This window comes from Grammomys surdaster, unplaced genomic scaffold (assembly GCF_004785775.1).
Source record: "Grammomys surdaster isolate TR1022 unplaced genomic scaffold, NIH_TR_1.0 958, whole genome shotgun sequence".
NCBI lineage: Eukaryota > Metazoa > Chordata > Mammalia > Rodentia > Muridae > Grammomys > Grammomys surdaster.
This window is the reverse complement of record NW_021605377.1, coordinates 10,996,317-11,016,480: the sequence shown is the minus strand read 5'-3', so window position 1 is coordinate 11,016,480 and position 20,164 is coordinate 10,996,317. Positions and strand designations below refer to the sequence as shown.

The 20,164-nt window shown below is 36.3% G+C and overlaps 2 protein-coding genes across 2 annotated transcripts in view; one reads left to right on the top strand and one right to left on the bottom strand.

The window, feature by feature from the left end:
* Cep290 (centrosomal protein 290) overlaps positions 1–1,233 on the bottom strand; it is an 81,346-nt gene extending 80,113 nt beyond the window's left edge. The window contains exons 1-3 of the mRNA XM_028783031.1: positions 1,139–1,233; positions 488–617; positions 262–339 (exon numbers count right to left, since the gene is read on the bottom strand). Of these exons, the coding sequence (XP_028638864.1) occupies positions 262–339; positions 488–589 (180 nt within the window). The 5' untranslated portion in view covers positions 590–617; positions 1,139–1,233. The remainder of the gene's footprint in view (positions 1–261; positions 340–487; positions 618–1,138) is intronic.
* Positions 1,234–1,540: 307 nt separating this feature from the next.
* Tmtc3 (transmembrane and tetratricopeptide repeat containing 3) overlaps positions 1,541–20,164 on the top strand; it is a 43,702-nt gene continuing 25,078 nt past the window's right edge. The window contains exons 1-6 of the mRNA XM_028783110.1: positions 1,541–1,725; positions 9,427–9,642; positions 10,720–10,938; positions 13,089–13,188; positions 15,047–15,162; positions 15,576–15,748. Of these exons, the coding sequence (XP_028638943.1) occupies positions 9,439–9,642; positions 10,720–10,938; positions 13,089–13,188; positions 15,047–15,162; positions 15,576–15,748 (812 nt within the window). The 5' untranslated portion in view covers positions 1,541–1,725; positions 9,427–9,438. The remainder of the gene's footprint in view (positions 1,726–9,426; positions 9,643–10,719; positions 10,939–13,088; positions 13,189–15,046; positions 15,163–15,575; positions 15,749–20,164) is intronic.

The window sequence follows — 20,164 nt, the reverse complement described above, 5'->3', positions numbered from 1 at the left end:
CTTAGATTGGACAGTATATCCCAAACTACCAACCCAAAATCTGTTTGTCTATAGCCTACAAATTTTCTATGTGCTTTTACCTTAATGAAACAAATAAGTACATATTCTTTCTCAGTATTTATTTATGAGGAATCTAGAATCCTCTTATCATTTCATTATTAGCTTATAAGGGAGACATTTTGCATTTTATTTGACCCTCTGATTATTTTTCTTTGATACTCTTAAAGATATTTCTTTTCCTACAGACTCTTTCCTACAAACCTTCATTAGTGACTGAGTAATTCTGAAAAGATGTATCATGTTTTCTTGATCTTCATTTTTTAGTTCATTTACTTCCACCTAGAGAAAGAAAAAAAAATGGAGTATTTCATACCCTGTGCATAAAATACCATCACTCTTCTGGTTATAGCTTTCAATTACTTCATGAAGCAATTTCAATTCACGATATTGTACATCAGGATCTGTGTACAAATCATTCACTAAGTACCTTGGATAAGGATATCAGTAATTTATCTGCTAACTCTTCCTGACGTGGCAGGTCATCTGGATCAACTTTGATTAATTCTTTCCATTTTATATTAGGTGGCATCTTGAATTCTTTCACCGTCTCTCAGTCCCTATAACGAAGCAGGTGGATTTTAGCATTTTCAAGGAAAATGGCATTGCAGTGTTTACATGATCTAACTTAACTCTCTAGGTGCTGGCTAAGAGCTATGGCTCCTGAACCGCTAAACAGATGCATAGGCAAACAACCTTGATGAGAATTAATTCACCTAGCACAGACTATATGGTAATGTACATGCTAAATTATTATCTTTGCTAAAACGAAATTGGAGCTAAAACCTCGAGTCCCTTCTTCCAAGTCCCGTACCATCAATGATGACCAACTCCCAAGATGTTTGGAAGTTTTTTGAAAACCTCCTCCGATTTTGAGAAAAAGGGGACCAGAGGATTTTTAAAGTGGAAAAATAAAGACTGAGCTAGATAAAGTGTGTGCGGAACCAAGCTCAATCAAGGAGACCGAGGCACTGCGGACAAGAGCGACAGAAGGTCTGGGTAGGTAGGCTGCATGTTGTCCCTCAGGATTATGAACCTGTGAACGACACTAAGCTGCTCCGACTCCCGAGGATCCACCCACCTAAACCAAGACGTGCAAAAAGTAGCAGTCACTCATCTACGGCGACCACCTCCGGGTTCGGCCACAGCCCCGGCCTCTCGCTTCCCAGAGCTGTCCTCGCGCACTCAGGCTGCTCCCGCCAACTCTTCCCGAATGTGCCGAAGCGGCGCCGGCTGCTAGGCGACACCACTCCCCGCCCAGCCAGCCAAGGCCGGAAGTAGGCCCCGGATACCAGGGAAGACTACATTTCACGACGGTGAGAAAAGCTTTACGGCTATATTTCTCTCTCCAAGACCGTCTTACTGTGGATGAAGAAAAGCCTTGAGAAGAGGACTCTGCATCCCAGAGTGCAGTTCGGCCTTGCGGCTGTGCATACTGGGATTAGAAGTCTTTGGGAAGAGCACCGCGTTCCCGGCGTGCAATGCGAGAGGCAGCGGCCGCCCTGGAAGAGCTGGGGAAGGATCGGGAGGCAGGAGTAGCGGCAGCTAAGGTGCGGCCGCCCCGGAGCCTGAGAGTGGCGGACTATGACAGTGTCTTCTGCAGAGTCCCTCTCCGGTCCACCGACTCAGAAGCTTTCCTGAACCATCTCTTGGCGGAACCGCCCTCAGGTGAGGTCGGGGCGGGTCAGTCTGCAACCGGGAGGAGCTCAAGGAACATTTGCGTTTTAGGGAAGCTCTAGATTGGGGCTGCGGAAGGGCCGGCGGATCTTGCCGAGGTGGGAAAGAGTCCTCCAGCTACTCAGGTGTGTGCTAGGGGCTCCCAGTTCGTGGCTTCCGTGAGAAGGGAGTAAATAAAAGTTTCCAGCTTCCTAGGTGTCTGGGAAAGTGGAGCGCCCCCACCCCCACCCCCTGAGTTCATGCTCTGGCTGAGTGGAGGAGCATCAGGATGGGGCAGTCTCCTGCAGCAGCTTGCGGGTTGAAGTGCTTATTAGGTTAATAAGAGTGGAGTGGAGGCCGAAGAAAGAGGAGGCTTAGTGCGCGGCTAGCCCTGCTGGAGGGAGGGAGGAGGGCTATGCCAAGCGCTGGCATTTTGCTGTCATTTGCTGGGTACCAAGGGGTGTTCTTGGGTGAAAGCGCCTCCTCAGATGTTTACCTTCTTGCGCAGGGAACTTTTGCCAATTCCACAGCTATTCTACACCAGCAGGTAACTTTAGGAGCTGTAAGCTTCTATTTGTAAGAGTGCGTCTCATATGTGCGTATGTATGTATGTATGTATGTATACATGGATATATAAAGTAATTGTACTGCCGTACATAATAGATATTAAGTAATTAAAAGAAAAATGTAGACAGTTAAAGTTTTCTTTTGAAAAACTTTCTGTGGTTGAGAAAAACAAATAGCGCAAAAAAAATGGTATTTGAAACAAATTTTAAAGACATTCATCAGATTTGTAGGCCTGATTACCATGTTTGCTTTTTTTTTTCCAAATACTGTTCAGTTTTGGATTTATTCTTGATAGAGATCCAGCAAAACGAGCACTTAAATTGTCCTCATTGTCCATCTAAGAGTTTGGAACCTAGAGAGGATAAACACTGTTTTCTCATTTAATGTGATGAACACCACGTTCATTCATTTTACAAACTAATGCTTGGGAAATGCATGAGATAGTTTCACTTCCCTCTTACTGTTTTAAACGCCAATACAAAATTTTACTTGTATTTTGCACGTTTCAATTTTATAGCTTCATTTACTCAAGAGTATGAATTGTTTTTCCTATTCATTTTGTCAAAAATACTAAGTAATGAAAACAGTATTTATTGAACACATGTAATATGTTCACTAGTATATTATATTATGAATTTGCTGTTTTTAGTCATGACACTTTGATATTTTTTTCTATGATTTTAATACATATTTTCAATTACTCATTTACTGTTTTTGTGTGTTTGTATTGGTCTCTCCACCCCTATTTCTTTTTCTTGTTCATGTTTATAATATCTTCAAGTAATAAATTGTATTCTCTTCAGAAGGGAGAATTTCAAAGAAGTCATTTAATAGTAACTGATGAAGCCAAGATTGTACATCTCAGTGACAGTCACAACTTAAAGTATAATCTTTATTAAATTCCAGTCTGTAACTTATCGTAACAGTATTTTTGAGCTAATACACTTTTCTTGGCCTAAGAGAACAGCAGGAAACAAATTATATTATGGTCCAGGTCTTCATATTGTACTTACCTTTGTGTCAGGACATCTAACTGAAGTCTGGTTCTGCAAGTTGCTATAAAATTTTCAAATGACTAAAACAGTTTTTCATCAGAATTTCTCCCATTTTTCAAATTTTTCCAAGAGCTAGTTTTTATGTGACAGTTCTATAAATAGCCTTGTTTCAGGAACACTTGCCGGGACCTGTGTTCTATCTAACCTGGGCTTGTATGAAGCGTTTTATCCAAAATCACTTTGTGATGAAGCCTTGCCTTTTGTAATTGTTGCCTCTGTTCTCTGTACCAAAGGACTTAAATTCATTACCTATCTTTTGCTGATTTCCCATGAATCTTACTGCTCTAGTTTTTAAAATATTGTATGACCATAAAAAATGTATTAACTGATGTAAAGTTGAACTTTCATGTTCAGGTAGAGGAATGTATGCATAACAAGCAGATACTTGCCTCTCTTTAGCATTAGGAGGCTAGACAGATAAGAATGATTCAGCGTGGATATAGACTTCCCATGCCACAGTTCTATAGGCCTTAAAAGATAATAATAAATAGAGAATGTTATAGAGAAGGTCTAAATGACTTTGTTGATTTCTCGGGAAACAGAACAGGAAGGACTTCCCTTGGTTAAAGATCCCCCAGAGTTACAGCTTTGTCCTATAGCTATGTCTTTCCGCAAGTATATCACTAGATTTTTAACCCAAAAAGCACTTAATTTTGAACGAAATGAATCTAAATCTATAATATAGGTCCTTAGTGACCTTTGATTACAGTTGGATTTTGTGTACATATTTGCTGAGATCTCTTTTTTTTGTAAACAGACAAGTAGGGCATCCTGATCGCTTATACTACATGCATGTGTAAATACGCTAATGCCCACAATGAATCTTCTAGTGAGGAAGGAATACTGTGTAGGCACTTTCCTCCAGATCTACACTGGTGGAAACCTTCAACAAAGCTGTAACTGCACTCAGGGTTTGTACTAGGACTAATTCTCCCAGGTCCCGAGTTAAATAGGCTGGGCTACATACATAATAAGACCTCTAACGTATATGCACAAACATACACACACACACACACACACACACACACACACACGTGCATGCAAGTGTGCGCGAACATTTACATACATGAAGAATACTGTATGTTAACCAAACACTACCACTGAACTACATTCCCTGCCCTTATATGGGGTTTTGTGCTCCAGAGAACCCTCAAACATCCATGAGGGTTTGAATATAACAGTCAAGTGAGGGCTGAATATAACAGCTTATTGTTCTTGTCTCTTTATTCTACCTGACATCAGGGATAAAACAAAACACCATGTGTGTCTGCCTAATAAGAACATGAGGTACTATTTATCCACGACAGAAGACAGATCATATCTCATCTTTAGTGAGCCTAAGCCTAGGGAGGAGTACAGTTCTCAAAGTTCAATGAAGTTCAGAGTTTTAATGATAACATTAGAACTGAGCATTATGCTTACTGAATTGAACTTCTGTAGTTTAAAAGTACTGTAATTTTTTATTGGCATTTATTTACTTTACATTCTTCCTCTCCTCCTAGTCTCTCCCACTCACTTCACATTCCCATACCTCCATCCCCTTCTCCTCAGAAAAGGAGAGGCCTCCCATGGGTATCAACCAGCCTTGGCATATCAAATTGCAGTAAGACTGGGCACTTCTGTTGAAGCTGGACAAGGCAGCCCAGTTAGGGGAAAGAGATCTGAAGGCAGGCAATGTAGTCAGAGACGGTCCCTGCTCCCACTGTTAGGAGTCCCACATGAAGACCCAGCTACACAACTGTTATGTGCAGAGGGCCTAGGTCCCTCCCATGCCGCTGTCTGGTTGTCAGTTAAGTCTCTGTAAGCCCCTCTGGGTCCAGGTTAGCTTATTCTGTATGGTTTCTTGTGGTATCTGATCCCTTGACGCCTTCACTCCACCCCCCTCGCAGTACAATAATTCTTGTAATCATACCTAACTATATAGATGCAATGGGTCTATCCAACTTTATTAAAGTAACACTTTGACATTTAAAACCTAAAACTCCTACTTTTTATATTATAAAAGGTCACTTTTAATTTAGTTTACATTTTTAATTACATTTTTTTACATGTTTAAAAAAACAACTAATTGGCAGCATTTGAAATTTGGGGATTTTCTTCCTTGGAGCCTTCCCTGTTCTTCATAGTTCTTTCCCACTTGTTCCGAATCAATCTATGTTTGTTTGTTCTTTAAAAGAAAAAGACAAATGTGTGACAGGATTTTTAAGGAGGAGGAAGAGCTAAGAGGGTTAAAAGGGAGATAGACTGAAAGTCAGAGTAATTAAAATATTATATACATGAAACGAAGACAACAACGTTAATAAAAAATAATAAAAATCACCCATAAAAAGAAAACCTTAGTTAAATGATTTAATTTAAAACTACATTCATAATGTGGATGTATCCATCTTTGATAAGTACTTAAATGAGATGCCCAATTTAAGCCAAACATTGGCATTGTAATTATATGTCATTTAATGATGAGAATGTATTCCTAAAGGTGTATCATTAACCAGTGTCATTGTATGATCGTTCTAGAGTGTATTCACATAAGCTATAATAGCTAATACACTAGGCTGTTTAATCCGAAAGGTCCACTGTTCAGATTGTATTCCTTTGATCGCAAAGCTATGTATGTATGACAACTTCACTAACATTCATAAAGCTAGTAAATTAAACTCAAAACTATCAACTCAAGGGTTTCTATAATTCATATATAAGTTAGTGAGCTTAATATTTTATATTGCACATTATTACAGATATTCTATTTTAAGTTATAATTATGAAACTAGCTTGTCAATTTCCAATATGTCAGATTATCTTCTATTAATTAAATGTGTCATTAAAACCTTTAATCAAAGAACACATTTCATCGTAAGTAGATTGGTCTTAGCAGATCTGAAGCCTTAGACTATGAGAGAGGTTTCCAACCTTATATAACACTTGTTTTTTAAATCTACCTCATAATGGATGTGTGAGTTGATTTCCTGACTTACAAGCTGTTTGTGTGTGTGTGTGTGTGTGTGTGTGTGTGTGTGTGTGTGTGTGTGTGTGTATGTACAACTTATATAACACTGGTTCTTCTGTTTAAATGTACTGGGTATTCTATTGTCTTGGGATCATCATTTAGAAACTTTCTGACATGCTGTGGTTGTCATTCTGGGTCTTTCCTTTGTCATTGCTTTACATTGTTTTGTAACTTTGATGTGAAAAGCCCCCCAAAGCTTCATGTGTTGAGTACTTGTTCCCAAATGTAGTGTTCAGAGGAGCAACTTTTCAGAAGTAATTGGATCACAAATTCTATAACATAAGCCATGTGTTCGTAACTAAGTGGACTCTTAAGAGGTAGAAAACTTGTTGGGTGGGGCCTGACAGGATGTGGGACTCCAGCAGCGTGCATTTGAAGGACGTGACTTGCCCCTGTATCCGTTCTTTGTCTCTTCTCTAGTCTTTCCTGATGCTCTTTTGCCAAGCTGTCCTCCCACGGCCATCAGAGCAGTGACTGTTCATTGACGCTTCTGAAGCCGTACGCTAAAATAAAGCCTTCCCTTCAGTTGTTTTCTTAGAAATTTGAATACCACATACTAGATTCAATTCTCCAATTTCCCTGTTTGTTTAATAGTATACACTGTTTATTTAGTATTGCTGTAATTGGCTGACAGTTATAAACATCTTAAAACTGAACTTTAAAATTTCGCCATTCTGCTTTTCCATACGTGTAATTCGGTTTTCTGGATGGAGAATTTTATTTTGGATCTCATTTTCTTGTAGAAAATTTTCTGCTCCTTTCTGTACATTGTGGAGTGTTTATTCTAAAATGTACCATTGTTGACCTTTTTTTTTTTAATTTCTGGCTTGGAGCATGAAACCTGTTTTATTTTTGTAAACCGTTAGAATCACCCGTTTCCAGTGGTGTAAAATTGGAGAAAACTGTCTCCAGTAATAGAGAGGGGAACTAGAAGGTCTTAGCGTAAATTATGTCGACAAACTTATTTAACCCCCAGTTACAGTAATCTTCGCCCATTGCTGTGTAGCCTATGTAAGAGACCCTGTGTTCTAATACTCTCAAAAAGGAAGTTCCAGTCATTACCTAGGGGTAGGAGGGGAAGAGGGACCAGACACTCACTCATTCATCTCCTAGTCCTGTTGGTTCCTAAAATCTTGAGGCTTGATTTTCTGATTGCTATTATGGGGTGTGCTAGGAGCAAAATGTTCCAGCTTCTCTTTCAGCTTAGAACTCACTTCCTAGTGCTCCACTAATTAACTGACTGACCCTTTCACTTCTCTAGCTTCCAGAATTAGCTATTGCCTATGCAGTTCCTTATACTTATGTACTTATATACTCCCCATAGCAAAAATGCCTCATATTCTGTTGTCCAATTTGGCGAGAACTAAAATGTTAGTTGAATTCAGCCTTTTAATTAGAAACAACGTCAGCTTTTGGGGTGTGTGAATCACGCAACTCAATACCCTTCAGAGATGGGAAGTTACTTCCCGAGTCAAGATGAAGCTTTAAATTATTTTTTTTTTTACTTGAAAGCTCATTTCCTAGAGGAAATTTGATAGCTATGTCCCTGTCCTTTATTGGTCTGAATTTTAAGTTTTCTTTAAGTGAAAGACATTTAATGGTTATAGAAGTACGTTTATGCTTTCACAAGTTGTGTATCACATATGTAGTTTAAGTATATGCTTTGTGTTTTACATTGGATTATATATAAATCTGTACTCATGTTAGCTATTTTATTGCTAACTGTAATTTTAAGTTTATTTCTCATTCCTTTGTGGAAACAGAAGTCCTCCAGACAGACTCAGATCTCAAACCTTGCCTGCGAATGCTACATTAGTGCCATTCAAGACTTTGCCACAGACATAGCAGATTCAGCTAAACTCATTTTCTTACCAATTTGAAATCAAAAGTGCAAAATGATTCTATCTAGATACACCCACAGTGTCAGTACTTGTTTTAGATGTGCTGAGAAGGATTCTGAATTTGATTTTTTTATTTGCCTTTTCCAACCTAGCAGGGGCTGCTGTCATTTTTGGCTTATGGTCCCCAGACTTAGAAATCTTCCTTCTGGCCTTTGGTTTGTCTGCTTCTTTCTTTCACTCTTAAGGACTTTGCTGTTGTGTTGGGCCTACCCAGTTGATTCCTCTGGTAAAACTGTCACAATTTTAAGGTTACTTGCTGTCTACACATCATAGACAAAGATGTGGTATGTGGATAGTAACAGTTGTTAGGAACTATTTATTAATCTGCATTTTACAAGTGCTAATATAATAACTCAGTGATCTAGTGACACTATCAAAACAGATAATGGCCGACTTGGTTTAGTTTTGTTTTAAATAATTTTCGCTTTGTTGTGTAGCTAATTTTCCTTTTCTCTATTTTCCAGTTAGTAGAGGTCTTTCTTCACTGCACCATTCCCTAACTCAGTATTTTCTAAAGCAGTGCCTCCCATGTTCTGTTCTTCTTCAGAGAAGGATTGTCATTTATGACACTTAGATTCTAAACTAAAACCATTCAGTACAGTGGGCCAAAGAAATGACTTCTATCCAGGTCACAGACTCATATAACCAAAGGGACAAATTGGCTTTTTCAAAGAAATAAATACGATAGTAAGAAATATTAGGATTAGGTAATACACCTAATCTGGGTGCTCATATACGCTCAAACTGCAAAGACTCGAGAAAGACTTTACAAAGCTTTCAACAAAACTACACAAAACTAGAGAAGGTCTGGCTGAAGTTGACTTTTAAATATATGAAATATTGAAATAAAAGCTCCGTTAGTCTTGAAAATCTCATACTCGGTGTAGAGGTTCTCCCACAAGGTGTCCTATGTGTCTGCTTCCCAGTGAGCCTAGCCAGTGACAGCTGGTGGGACTTACACTGTCTGATTAGCTAGAGAAAGAGGTACAAAGATTAAGTGGTATAAAAGAAATAGTTTGATTTAGAAATATGAGTTAATTGTAAAAGTATGTGGCATTTAAGCTGATCCTTTCTCTGCGAGTGTTACTATACAGTCTTTATTCTAAATATTATTTAACACTAGTGTTGTAATTATTTGGAGGAAAATCTTGGTTATTTCATTTTTATCTTGAATGTTTTCTAGTTTGGCTGATCGATGCTTGAAGGAAAGATGGGTGATATTAACTTCAAAGAAGTGACTTTGATAGTCAGTGTGGTTGCTGCCTGCTACTGGAACAGTCTGTTCTGTGGGTTTGTTTTTGATGATGTTTCAGCAATACTGGATAATAAAGACCTGCATCCATCTACACCTTTAAAAACTTTATTTCAGAATGACTTCTGGGGAACTCCTATGTCTGAGGTAAATAATTACTTTTTTATATAAAATAATTTTTAATAGAACTCAAATTATAGGTATAATTTACTTACCTTTAAAAAACAAATATAGTTTAATATTTATCACTTAAGTCAGTATATTTAGATAGATCTTTAATAAATAATTAACCATTTATCTATTAAATTCTACTATATCCCTGATATCCAGTACAAACTTCAAGAAGATTGTTGAAGATTCACTATAGGGAATACAAATATTGAGGGCTTTAAAAAAATCACTGGCCAGATTTTTTTCAGGTGTTTGAAAAAAAATAATTACTTTCCTACTAAAAACCAATGCAGCTATGAATATGATTGTGTCCTATAACTCCGTTATCATAAAAGCAGGATTCGTTTCATTGGGCATGTGCCTTGACTTAACTTTTTAAAGATAATGTCTATGTATGAGAATAATATATGTATGTGGAGGAAGAGCAACAAGTGTTAACTTTGAAAGTCTCTTGCCATTTTCCTTTGCTTTGAGTCAGGCAACAGAATTGTTTTAATGTAACCATTAAAACATGGTAAATTTAATATAAGTAGATTAAATTTTAAAGTTGACTACATACTGCCTATTTGTCTGCAGTAAGAAAATGTTGACTTAAAATTATTTTGAAGGTCAGCGTTAACTTATTTGGGATTAAACCCTTTTCACTGGGAATCATATAGACTGGATTCTGATGCTAGATCTGTCATTCATTAGCTATGTGAAATAAACTATAACTGTTAGATGGTAAAATATTTCCCTGGCTATAAAGATGGATGATACCTTGAGGTATTTATCTGCAGTGCCTGTCAGGTCGCTTTGGAGTAAAATGGTTTGAAACTCAATGTGTACTTCTCCGCAGTCTGAATCTCAGCCATTAATTATAAGTAAGAAATGTCGTAAATGTCCCCCCCATACGCACACCCCAGTCTAGAAGGTTTTCATGCCTCACTCCCTCTAGTGATGAGCACAATTTGTTGTTTGTGTAACTCTTTAATCATTATCTTAATAAACTAACGACTAGCCAGAAGAGCGAAGGTATTTTAATAATCAATGGTTGGTTGTTTTTCCTTTCAGGAGAGAAGCCATAAGTCCTACAGGCCTTTAACAGTGTTGACATTTCGCTTAAATTATCTCCTCAGTGAGCTAAAACCCATGTCTTACCACCTCCTGAACACAGTGTTCCATGCCGTCGTCAGTGTGATCTTTCTTAAGGTCTGCAGACTTTTTCTGGATAAGAGGAGCAGTGTGATTGCTGCTCTGCTCTTTGCAGTGCACCCAATCCACACAGAGGCAGTAAGTACAGCTGCGCCGTCACTTTTTACATCTTAAGCATTAAGTATTCCTAATTTACTAGTCTTACTCTCCCATGCACGAAGTCCAGCTTACCTATTATATACAAACTTTCCAGGTAAAGTAGTTTTTGAATATAGTGCTGTTGAAGAATGCATGTATAGGTAAAGTGATCGCCTCACCAGCATGCGCACTTGAGCTTGTATCGCTAACACCCGTGTAAAAAGCCACGTGTGGTAGCAGACACGTGTAATCCCACAGTGTGAGGTAGAGTCGAGAGGACCCCTGGCTTGATCTGGATGATGCCTGAGTTTGGGGTTTATTGAGAGAACTTTTCTTCAAAAAACAATGTAAAGGGACTGGAAAGATGGTCCAGCGTTTAAGAGCAGTTGTTGCTTTTGCAGAAGACTCAGGTTTCGTTCTTAGCCACATAGTAGCTTAAACATTCAGTAATTCCAGATCTAGAAGATGTAGTGCCCTCCTTTGGCCACTTCAAGCACTAGGCATACACAGTACACTTAATACATGTGAGCACTTATATGTATAAAATAAATCTTTAAAAAGGAAGTTAAGGGGTGGAGAGATGGCTCAGTGTTTAAGAGCACCTTCTGCTTTTTCTGATGTCCTGAGTTCAATTCCTAGCAATCACATGGTGGCTCACAACCATCTGTAATGGGATCCGATGCCCTCATCTGGTGTGTCTGAAGACAGCAACAGTGTACTCACATACATAAAATAAATAAATCTTTAAAAAAAAAAAGGAAGTTAAATGGAGAGCAATGGAAGGAAACGTCCAACCACACACATACACACATACACACGCTCTTGCACATATTCTGACAAGCATACACAGAAAAAACATATATAGAGATTGCATGTATACCCATATACATTTGTGTGTGTGTGTGTGTGTGTGTATAGATAGATAGATAGAGAGATATAAATATATTCTTTTTTATGTTATTAATGAAAAGTACAAATGAACATAGTTTTTGTATGATGATATATACAACCTAATTTTTCTTGGATACAATGATGTTCTGAAAAGGCTTCTCTGGGGAAGAACTAAGAACACTCTGTTTCATTCTTTCTTTGCTTGTTTAAGAGTCAGGGGTTTCATTGCTTTCTTAGAAGCTTTTTTTCCTAAACAAAAGATGTTTGAGTTTGCAGAATGATTATATCTCTCTTGCCACGCTGGAACTATGTGGTGTCTAGCTGAGTTTTGCCATTCATATATAAAAGAGATAAATTGCTTTAACTTGTACATTGTATTCCGTTGCTTTAAAAGACAAGCTTTTGTAATTTTGTGTTCTTTTGATTAAAAGAGCTTTTAAAATTTCTTTGGTTTGCACATTAGCAAATTTTTAGTTGCTTCATATTAAAAAAAAACACTAATTTTAAGAAAACAATGCAGGGATAGTAAAATTTTTAAAGAACTTACTGTATTGTAATTACATAAGATGTTATAATTATATGAAAGATGATAAAGAATACACAGAACCTATTTTTTTTGCAAAGTTAAAATGACTTGTTTACAAAAATCATTGATAGGTTTTCATTTATGAATACCTAAGTTTACCACATGAGGGCGCTCTTGTCCTTTAAGAAAAAAACAAAGGGCGAACAAAAAAAAAACCAGAAATCTCTTTAAAAATGTAGGTTTTATGGTTTTTGTTTTTTAATAGCACAAGCATACACCGTTTATTAATAAAACAGGGAGATCATATAATTATAGTGAGCTGTTTCCAAGGAAAGGACATGCGTTTTTGGTGGAGTTTATCAGCTGTGGCCTCCACAACTTTCAGAGTTTCCAGCTTATTTCTGCTTTGGAAAGAATTTATTTGCGTTTTCCTTTTTCTTAAAAATTTTAAGATAAAAAATTATTGATTTTATTTTATTAACACAGAGAAAGCTTATGTTTTTTGGTCCAAGATTACAGTGGTTAAATGTTCCTTTTAATTTGATCTGATTTGATTGGGTATTTTCTTTATTTACATTTCAAATGTTATCCCTTTACCCAGTTTCCCCTCCAGAAACCTCCATCCTATCCCCACTCCCCTGCCTCTATGAAGGTATTCTCCTTTTATTATTATACTTAATAGGTTTTCAGGACACTGCATTAAAAAGAATGTCCTGTCATTTTTTTTTTCCAGGTTACAGGTGTTGTAGGAAGAGCTGAACTCTTATCATCTGTCTTTTTCCTAGCCGCATTTCTGTCATATACTAAATCAAAAGGACCAGATAATTCCATAGGTACGTATCTACCCAGTGTCTCTTATTGTAGTTATGAAACTTGATCAAATAATTCTATTTCTTTTAAGTGCTTCTCTATTAAGATAACATTTGGAGTTTGCTTTTATTGTTTTGCCAGAATGTAATTGACTTGTGACATTGCCAATATTCTTAAAAATTATATGTAATTTATATTTTTGTCATTACCCAGCAGGATGTGTTCTCTATAATCAGATTTAAATGTGGGTTTGAACTAAGGCCCTCTCACTTACACAGCAAGTGCGTTCCCTATTCAGCCACTGCCCAGCCCTTTGGTTGTGTTTGATAAATAATAGCTAGTGGCCCATGATTCCACTTAGGCAAAGTTTGAAGCCTGTTAGAATTTCACTTTTATTATGTGTCCTCACAGTTAAATATTTATTGAGCCTCTATCATGTAGCTTCCTCTAAAATAGATTTTACATATTGCTGCACCATTTTCCCCCTAATAGTGTGGGCATAGTGGTCAGAAAAAAGGCTCTCTATATAGTCTTAACCTATATTTGGTCAGTATTAAACTCCAGGTTTATCCCCACTTCCTTTTGGTGGTAGCATCTCAATGTAGAATATCAAGGTACTGTGAAGATGAATGTATCTCTAACTGAGCTTACTGGGAACTGGAGGTGTAGCTTAGTTGGTAGAGTGCTTGCTCAGTGTTTTCTAGTCACTGGGTTCAGTCCCTGCACTGCCTAGAGCTAAATGTGGTGGCATACACCTGCAGTCCCAGCACTTGGGAGGGGAGGGGCAGAATCAGAAGTTTAAGGTTCTCCTCAGTAAAGACGGTGGAGTGAGTTGGAAGCCAGCATGGCTACATATCTCAAGAAAAAGACATCTAACACATAAAAGGAATACATATTTATAGAGTCTGATATGATACAGAAATGTATGCATACATAATATAATAAAATTAAAAATATCTGTCTTCTTAAATGTAACTTCTTTGTGGAAAAATTTTCAAAGTTCCTTATATTTTTTTGAAACATAGTACACATTATTATTAATAATTACCCTACTGGACAATATCACATCAGAACTGCTTACTGCTGTCTAGTCATAACTTAGTACTTAGTCAGCCAGCCGTCCCCCATCTTCCTCTTCCCTCCTGTCATTCCAGCTTCTCACAACCACCACTGTATTCACAACTGCATGAGATCAACTCTTTAGATTCCTCATATGACTAAGATGTAATATTTGCCTCCAGTTTCATCTGTGTTCTTGCAAATTCTAAGGTTTAATTTGTGTATTTTAAATAGTGTCTGTGTATGTAAACATTTTCTTGATACCCTAATCAGATGATACTACAATTCGCTTACTTTTGTGAGTAATAATATAGTAACGAGAGAATGTACTGTCTCCTAGGCATACTGGTTTTCGTTTTCTGCTAGGCAGGAGTAGGATTGTTTAGTTAAAATGTTAATCCTGCTACTAATTTTAAGGAACTTGTATACCATTTTCTTTAAGTTCCTGCCGTCAACCCTGGAAGTGTTCTCTTCTAAATCCTTTCTAATACCTGTATAATTTCAGATATTTGTCTTTGTTTCTGGTTGATTAGTCACTAATCATCCCTGTTAATTTATCTAAATTTAACCTGTATTATGAAAGTTAGAATGAGCATAGATAATTTTCATCTCCACAAAACTCTGTGGTTTAAGTTATGCATCTTAATATCATGTTTTGACAATATAATATTAAAGGTATATAATTTAAATGTATCATCAAATATAAAGTACTGGTCAATAAGAAATAGAAACTATTGATAGCTTTAAGAAGAATTTAAAATATACTTTTTTCACATGATAACAATTTGCATAGATCTTTTATTTTCTATTCTTAACTTGTAGTGTGGCCCCCGATTGTACTGACAGTGCTCCTAGTGGCTGTTGCAACATTGTGTAAAGAACAAGGAATAACAGTTGTTGGCATTTGTTGTGTGTATGAAGTATTTGTGGCCCAAGGGGTAAGGAAAATGAAGATTTGAATTTTCTCTTTTGTCTACCTAAGTCAGATTTTAATACTCTTATTTTCTACATATGTCATACATATAAACACTCTGCTTACTATAATGAAAACATAATTTATAAGAAACAAGTGTATTTTGTCCTCTTACCCACAAAAAAATAATTAAAATGTTATGACACCTTCATGTTTTAAGAACTAAAGTTTTTAGACAACTCGTGGATATGCAGTGATACCATTATCGTTGAGCTCCATATTTGCCAAAGTGATCAGAATTGGTATTAGTCTTTATCAAGTCTACAAATTGTTTTACATTATTTTTAAGTTAGTCTTTGTTTTAATTACATGTTTAGAATTGCTGCATTACTTAAAATGTGCATTGGTGTTTGTTACTCAGACCATTTTCTCTTTTAGTACACTTTGCCGTTACTGTGTACCATTGCTGGACAGTTTCTCCGCGGGAAGGGTGGCATTCCATTTTCTATGCTGCAGACACTAATCAAACTCATTGTCCTGATGTTCAGTACTCTCCTACTTGTCGTGGTCAGAGTCCAAGTTATTCAGTCACAACTTCCAGTGTTTACAAGGTATGAAATTCTTGATTGTCAGTCATCACAAGTGTTCCAGAAAGTCTTTAGTGCATACTTAATTTTTCAACAGCTTTTCTGAGATATCAATATACTTTAAAAGCTACATATACTGTTTATAAATATATAGATTGTTCTAGCATATATGCTTAGTTATGTGTGAAACCTCCACCGCAAAGATTATATGAGTGTGGCCTTCATATTCTGAGTGATTTGTAAGTGTAGTGTTTTATCAAATAGTATTGAGAGAGAAAAATTTTTAATCCTCTCACTAGACTGGCAGATTTTTATATTTCTCCTTGCATATCGAGTAATTTAAATTCATGTGTTTTTAAAACTCTGTTATTAATCATTTAAGATTGTCATATTGATGAATTTATCCCTTTATAACATGAAATGGACTTTTTTTTAATTCCTGGTAATTGTCATTTCAGAAGTTAGCTGTTTTCTATTAATGTAGTCTGTCCAATGTAGTCTTTTTAGTGTGACATAATATCTCTTATTCTCTAGCATTTTACTTTTACCTCTCTCTGCCTGACTATGGAGGGTTTCTTAAAGAGTATATAAAATTGGATGTTCTTCTTGTCTTTTCAGATCTTCTAAATTGGTGTTTTATCCATTCACTTTTAATGTAATTATTGATATATGTGATATAACCTACAGTGTTGTTTTTTTTCTCTTTGTCTTATCTATGCTCTGTGTCTGACTTCTAAAGAGCCACCCTCTGTGCAAGTTCATACGACTTTCTTGGATATACATTTTGGCTTGGACAAGTAAAAGATGAAATTTTTATATTAAGTTATGGTATTAGTTTCAGTGTTTTTTATTTCATTGTCATCAGCATTTTCAGATTGTGCCATTAATACTTCTTGAAGGATTTTGACATGCCTTGGTCTATCAGCAACAAATTCCTTCAACTTTTGTTTCTAAAAATATCTTTACATTACTTCTGGTTTTGGAAAATAATTTTTTCAGCAGAAAACATTATCTCAGCTGTTCCTTAAAGTTGATTTTACTATCATCCAGCATGCATTGCTTTTATAGACTGCCTCAGAATTTTAAGAAATGATATATTTGTTTTATCTTCCTCTTAGATGTGCTCTTCTGCACAGGGGTGCACTCAGACATGCTTTTCTTATGTCTCCACATTTCTACATGTTCTGTTGTATTCTGTGGTCTCTAATTGTACACTCTATCATGATTCTTTTTGGTTAGTTTGTCTTGTGTAAATTTTCTTCTCCTTATGAGTTACATGCATTCTTCATACACTTGGTAATTCTGAATGGATGCAAAATATCAAGAGTATCCTATTGTATTCCCATACATACTTCTGAGGTTTGTTCTAGGTATTTTTCTGTTAGTTAAAGTTGTGTTATCTTTTAATTTTTGCTTTTAAATTTTATTTGTGGAACCACGGTAAGCCTTAATCTAGGAATTATTTTGTTTCACAAGACCTTTGTGGCCATGGAACTAAGCTGAAAATTTCTAGCCAACTGTCAAGGTAACTATCCCCCAAAGTTGTTTTTTGTTGTTGTTTTTTTTTTATATAGGAAATCATTTAATTGGAGGTTTGCTTACCATTTTATAGGGTTAGTCCATAAACATCGTGGCAGGAAGCAGACAGTCATGGTGCTGGGGAATTAGCTTGTAGCTTTACATCCTGATCTGCAGGCAGCAGGCAGAGAGAAAAACATTGGGCCTAGCATGAACTTTTGAAACTTCAAAGCCCATCCCCAATGACACACTTTCTCCAATAAGACACACACATCCTAACCTTCCTCAAACAGTTCCAATCTCCGATGACTAAGCATTCGATTACATGAGCCTATGGGGCCCATTCTTATTCAAACCACCACAGAAACTTACAAGGGAAAGCATTTGGGGAGTATGGTCGCAGGCAGCTAGGGGTGATACTGGAGGAGTTTATGAGAGGTTACATCTGATCCACAAGCTTGAGGCAAAAAGAACTGGAAAGAAAAGGGGAGATGGAGGGAAAGGGATGTAAGGATAGATTGAGAGGAGGGGAAGGAGGGCTCCAATTAGCCTATAAAGTGAGTAAATAAATTAATAGAGGGGAAAAAGGAAGTCAGTTCTACATATGAATCTATCAGAAAACACAGAATACTTGGAATCAAGGAAATTAATGAAGTGTATGTAGTATTCCTATGCTGACAACTTAGGAATCATTAATGAGGGAAATGAAGAAGTCATAAATAATATATAATAAGGATCTTGATAGTGTTAGAGTGATACTTCTATGTAAGTTAACCATAGATTGAATACTGTACCAGTCAGAATCCTAAGAGCTGTTTTTGAGATATTGACAAGTGATTCTAAAATGCCTGTAAAAATGATAAGTGTTTAGAATGGATAAAAGAATGGGATAGACCATCTCTCAGCCCTAATCAAAGAAATGTCTCCTTGCAATAGATGGCAGTTACCACAGAGACCTCTGTGGTGGTTTGAATGGGAATGGCCGCTATGGGTTCATAGCAACCCCAGGTATTTTTTATTAGTAGATTTTATCTCTTGATTCTTTTCTTCAGGACATTCTTTCCTGACTATTAGTCTCACTGTAAGAGCTATAGCAAATAACTGCAAACTAGATGGCCTGAAACAACATGCCCTTCTCCTAGCTTATGGGAGCTGCTAGCATTCTTCGGCATTTCTCAACGTGTAGCTTCCTCACACAAGTTTGCCTCATCTTTATATAGCCTTGCCTGTGTGTCTGTTTGTCTTCCCCGTGTAAAGGGCACTAAGTCATTGGATATAGTGCCCACTCTAGTGTGACTATCTTAAGAATTTAAAATCTGCAGTCCATGGTTGCCTGCTGTATGTAACGTTAACTTTTTTCCCACTTTATCACTGTTAAATTATTAAATGAAATTTAAAATAATCTTCTGTAAATTTTAAGTAACTAGTGTTACATGGAATAATTGGGGGGTGGGGGAGGAAACACCATCATAGTGACTTTGTTGTCCATGATAGTATGTTACAAGTACTAACTGGAAAAAAATTATTCAAATTCATAATGTATTATAAGCATGGATTAGAAAAAATTCAGATTATTATCTAAGTCAAAGCACTTGTAGTATATTCCTGTAAATAGTTATTCTCAGCATTTTTTTAATTTAAGAAATAATTTCAGCTTATCTTTTATATGATTCTATCTGTGCTCAACTAAACTTATGTAGATATTAGAAATAGATTAAGTTATATTTTCCGTACTCTTAGTTCCAATAATTTTGCTCTCCTTATCAATCATTCTGAGAAATTCTGTGTACATGTGTTATAAGAATATATATTTGATATGTATTGTATATAATATTTTTAATTTAAAATGTAAGTATATAAATTATATTTTATTGTATGGCACTGAGAAATTGATTTTAATATGATTTGGCTTGTTTAAACATTGGCTCTTTAAATCAAGTATTATCCTAATTAAGCTATTAATTTAAAACAATGAACAGTGTTTCTTCTAAATAGAAAGAGCTTCAAGCTCAGTTCACTTCTTTTACAGTTCAAGACCTGACTCAGAAACCATGTTACTTTTCATATATAGTCAACTATAAAAGTTCTCAATGATAGGGCTTGTTCAAGCAGTATGACTTTTTCTCAACCATTTGCTACTTCTCAGAGTAAGTCAACTCAAACAGGATGGAGTTGATGCTTAATTCGTTTCCTCATTTTAAAACAACTAACTGGGTTCCTAAGGACTATATGTAAATTTAGTAATCTAAATTTAGTATTAGGATAAAACACCAAATATATAAACATAGTCCTTTGTAATAAACTTTTTTTTTGTTTTTTTTGTTTTATTTTGTTTTGTTTTTTGTTTTTTCGAGACAGGGTTTCTCTGTATAGCCCTGGCTGTCCTGGAACTCAATCTGTAGACCAGGCTGGACTCGAACTCAGAAATCCACCTGCCTCTGTCTCCCAAGTGCTGGGATTAAAGGCGTGCACCACCACTGCCAGGCAATAAGCTTATTTTTTACATACTTAATTTGCAAAAGGTAGACTAATAATTAAATTTGTATTCACTATATCATGGTTTGGAGAAAACTAGATATGATCATGTTAGTATTTACTGGGAGAAAAATAGGAACACAAAATGCTTAGTAGGCTCACTGCTAACTACTTTGTATTGGCAGTTTTATTTTCAGTTTCATTTCAAAGCAGGACAAGAGCTCTAAATGCTGCAACTTTGTAATGAAAGGACAAAGACAAATTTTCCTTGGAAACCATAATTTTCATTAGTATTTAACTCTAAACCTTCACGCGTATAGAACAACATGACTAGATATTCTGGAAGCTTCCATACAACAAATGAATCTGAATCTCATACAGTTTATTTATGACTTTTAATTTGAAGGTCATGATTTAGTGAAAGTACTTCTACAGGTCAGTTTGAAG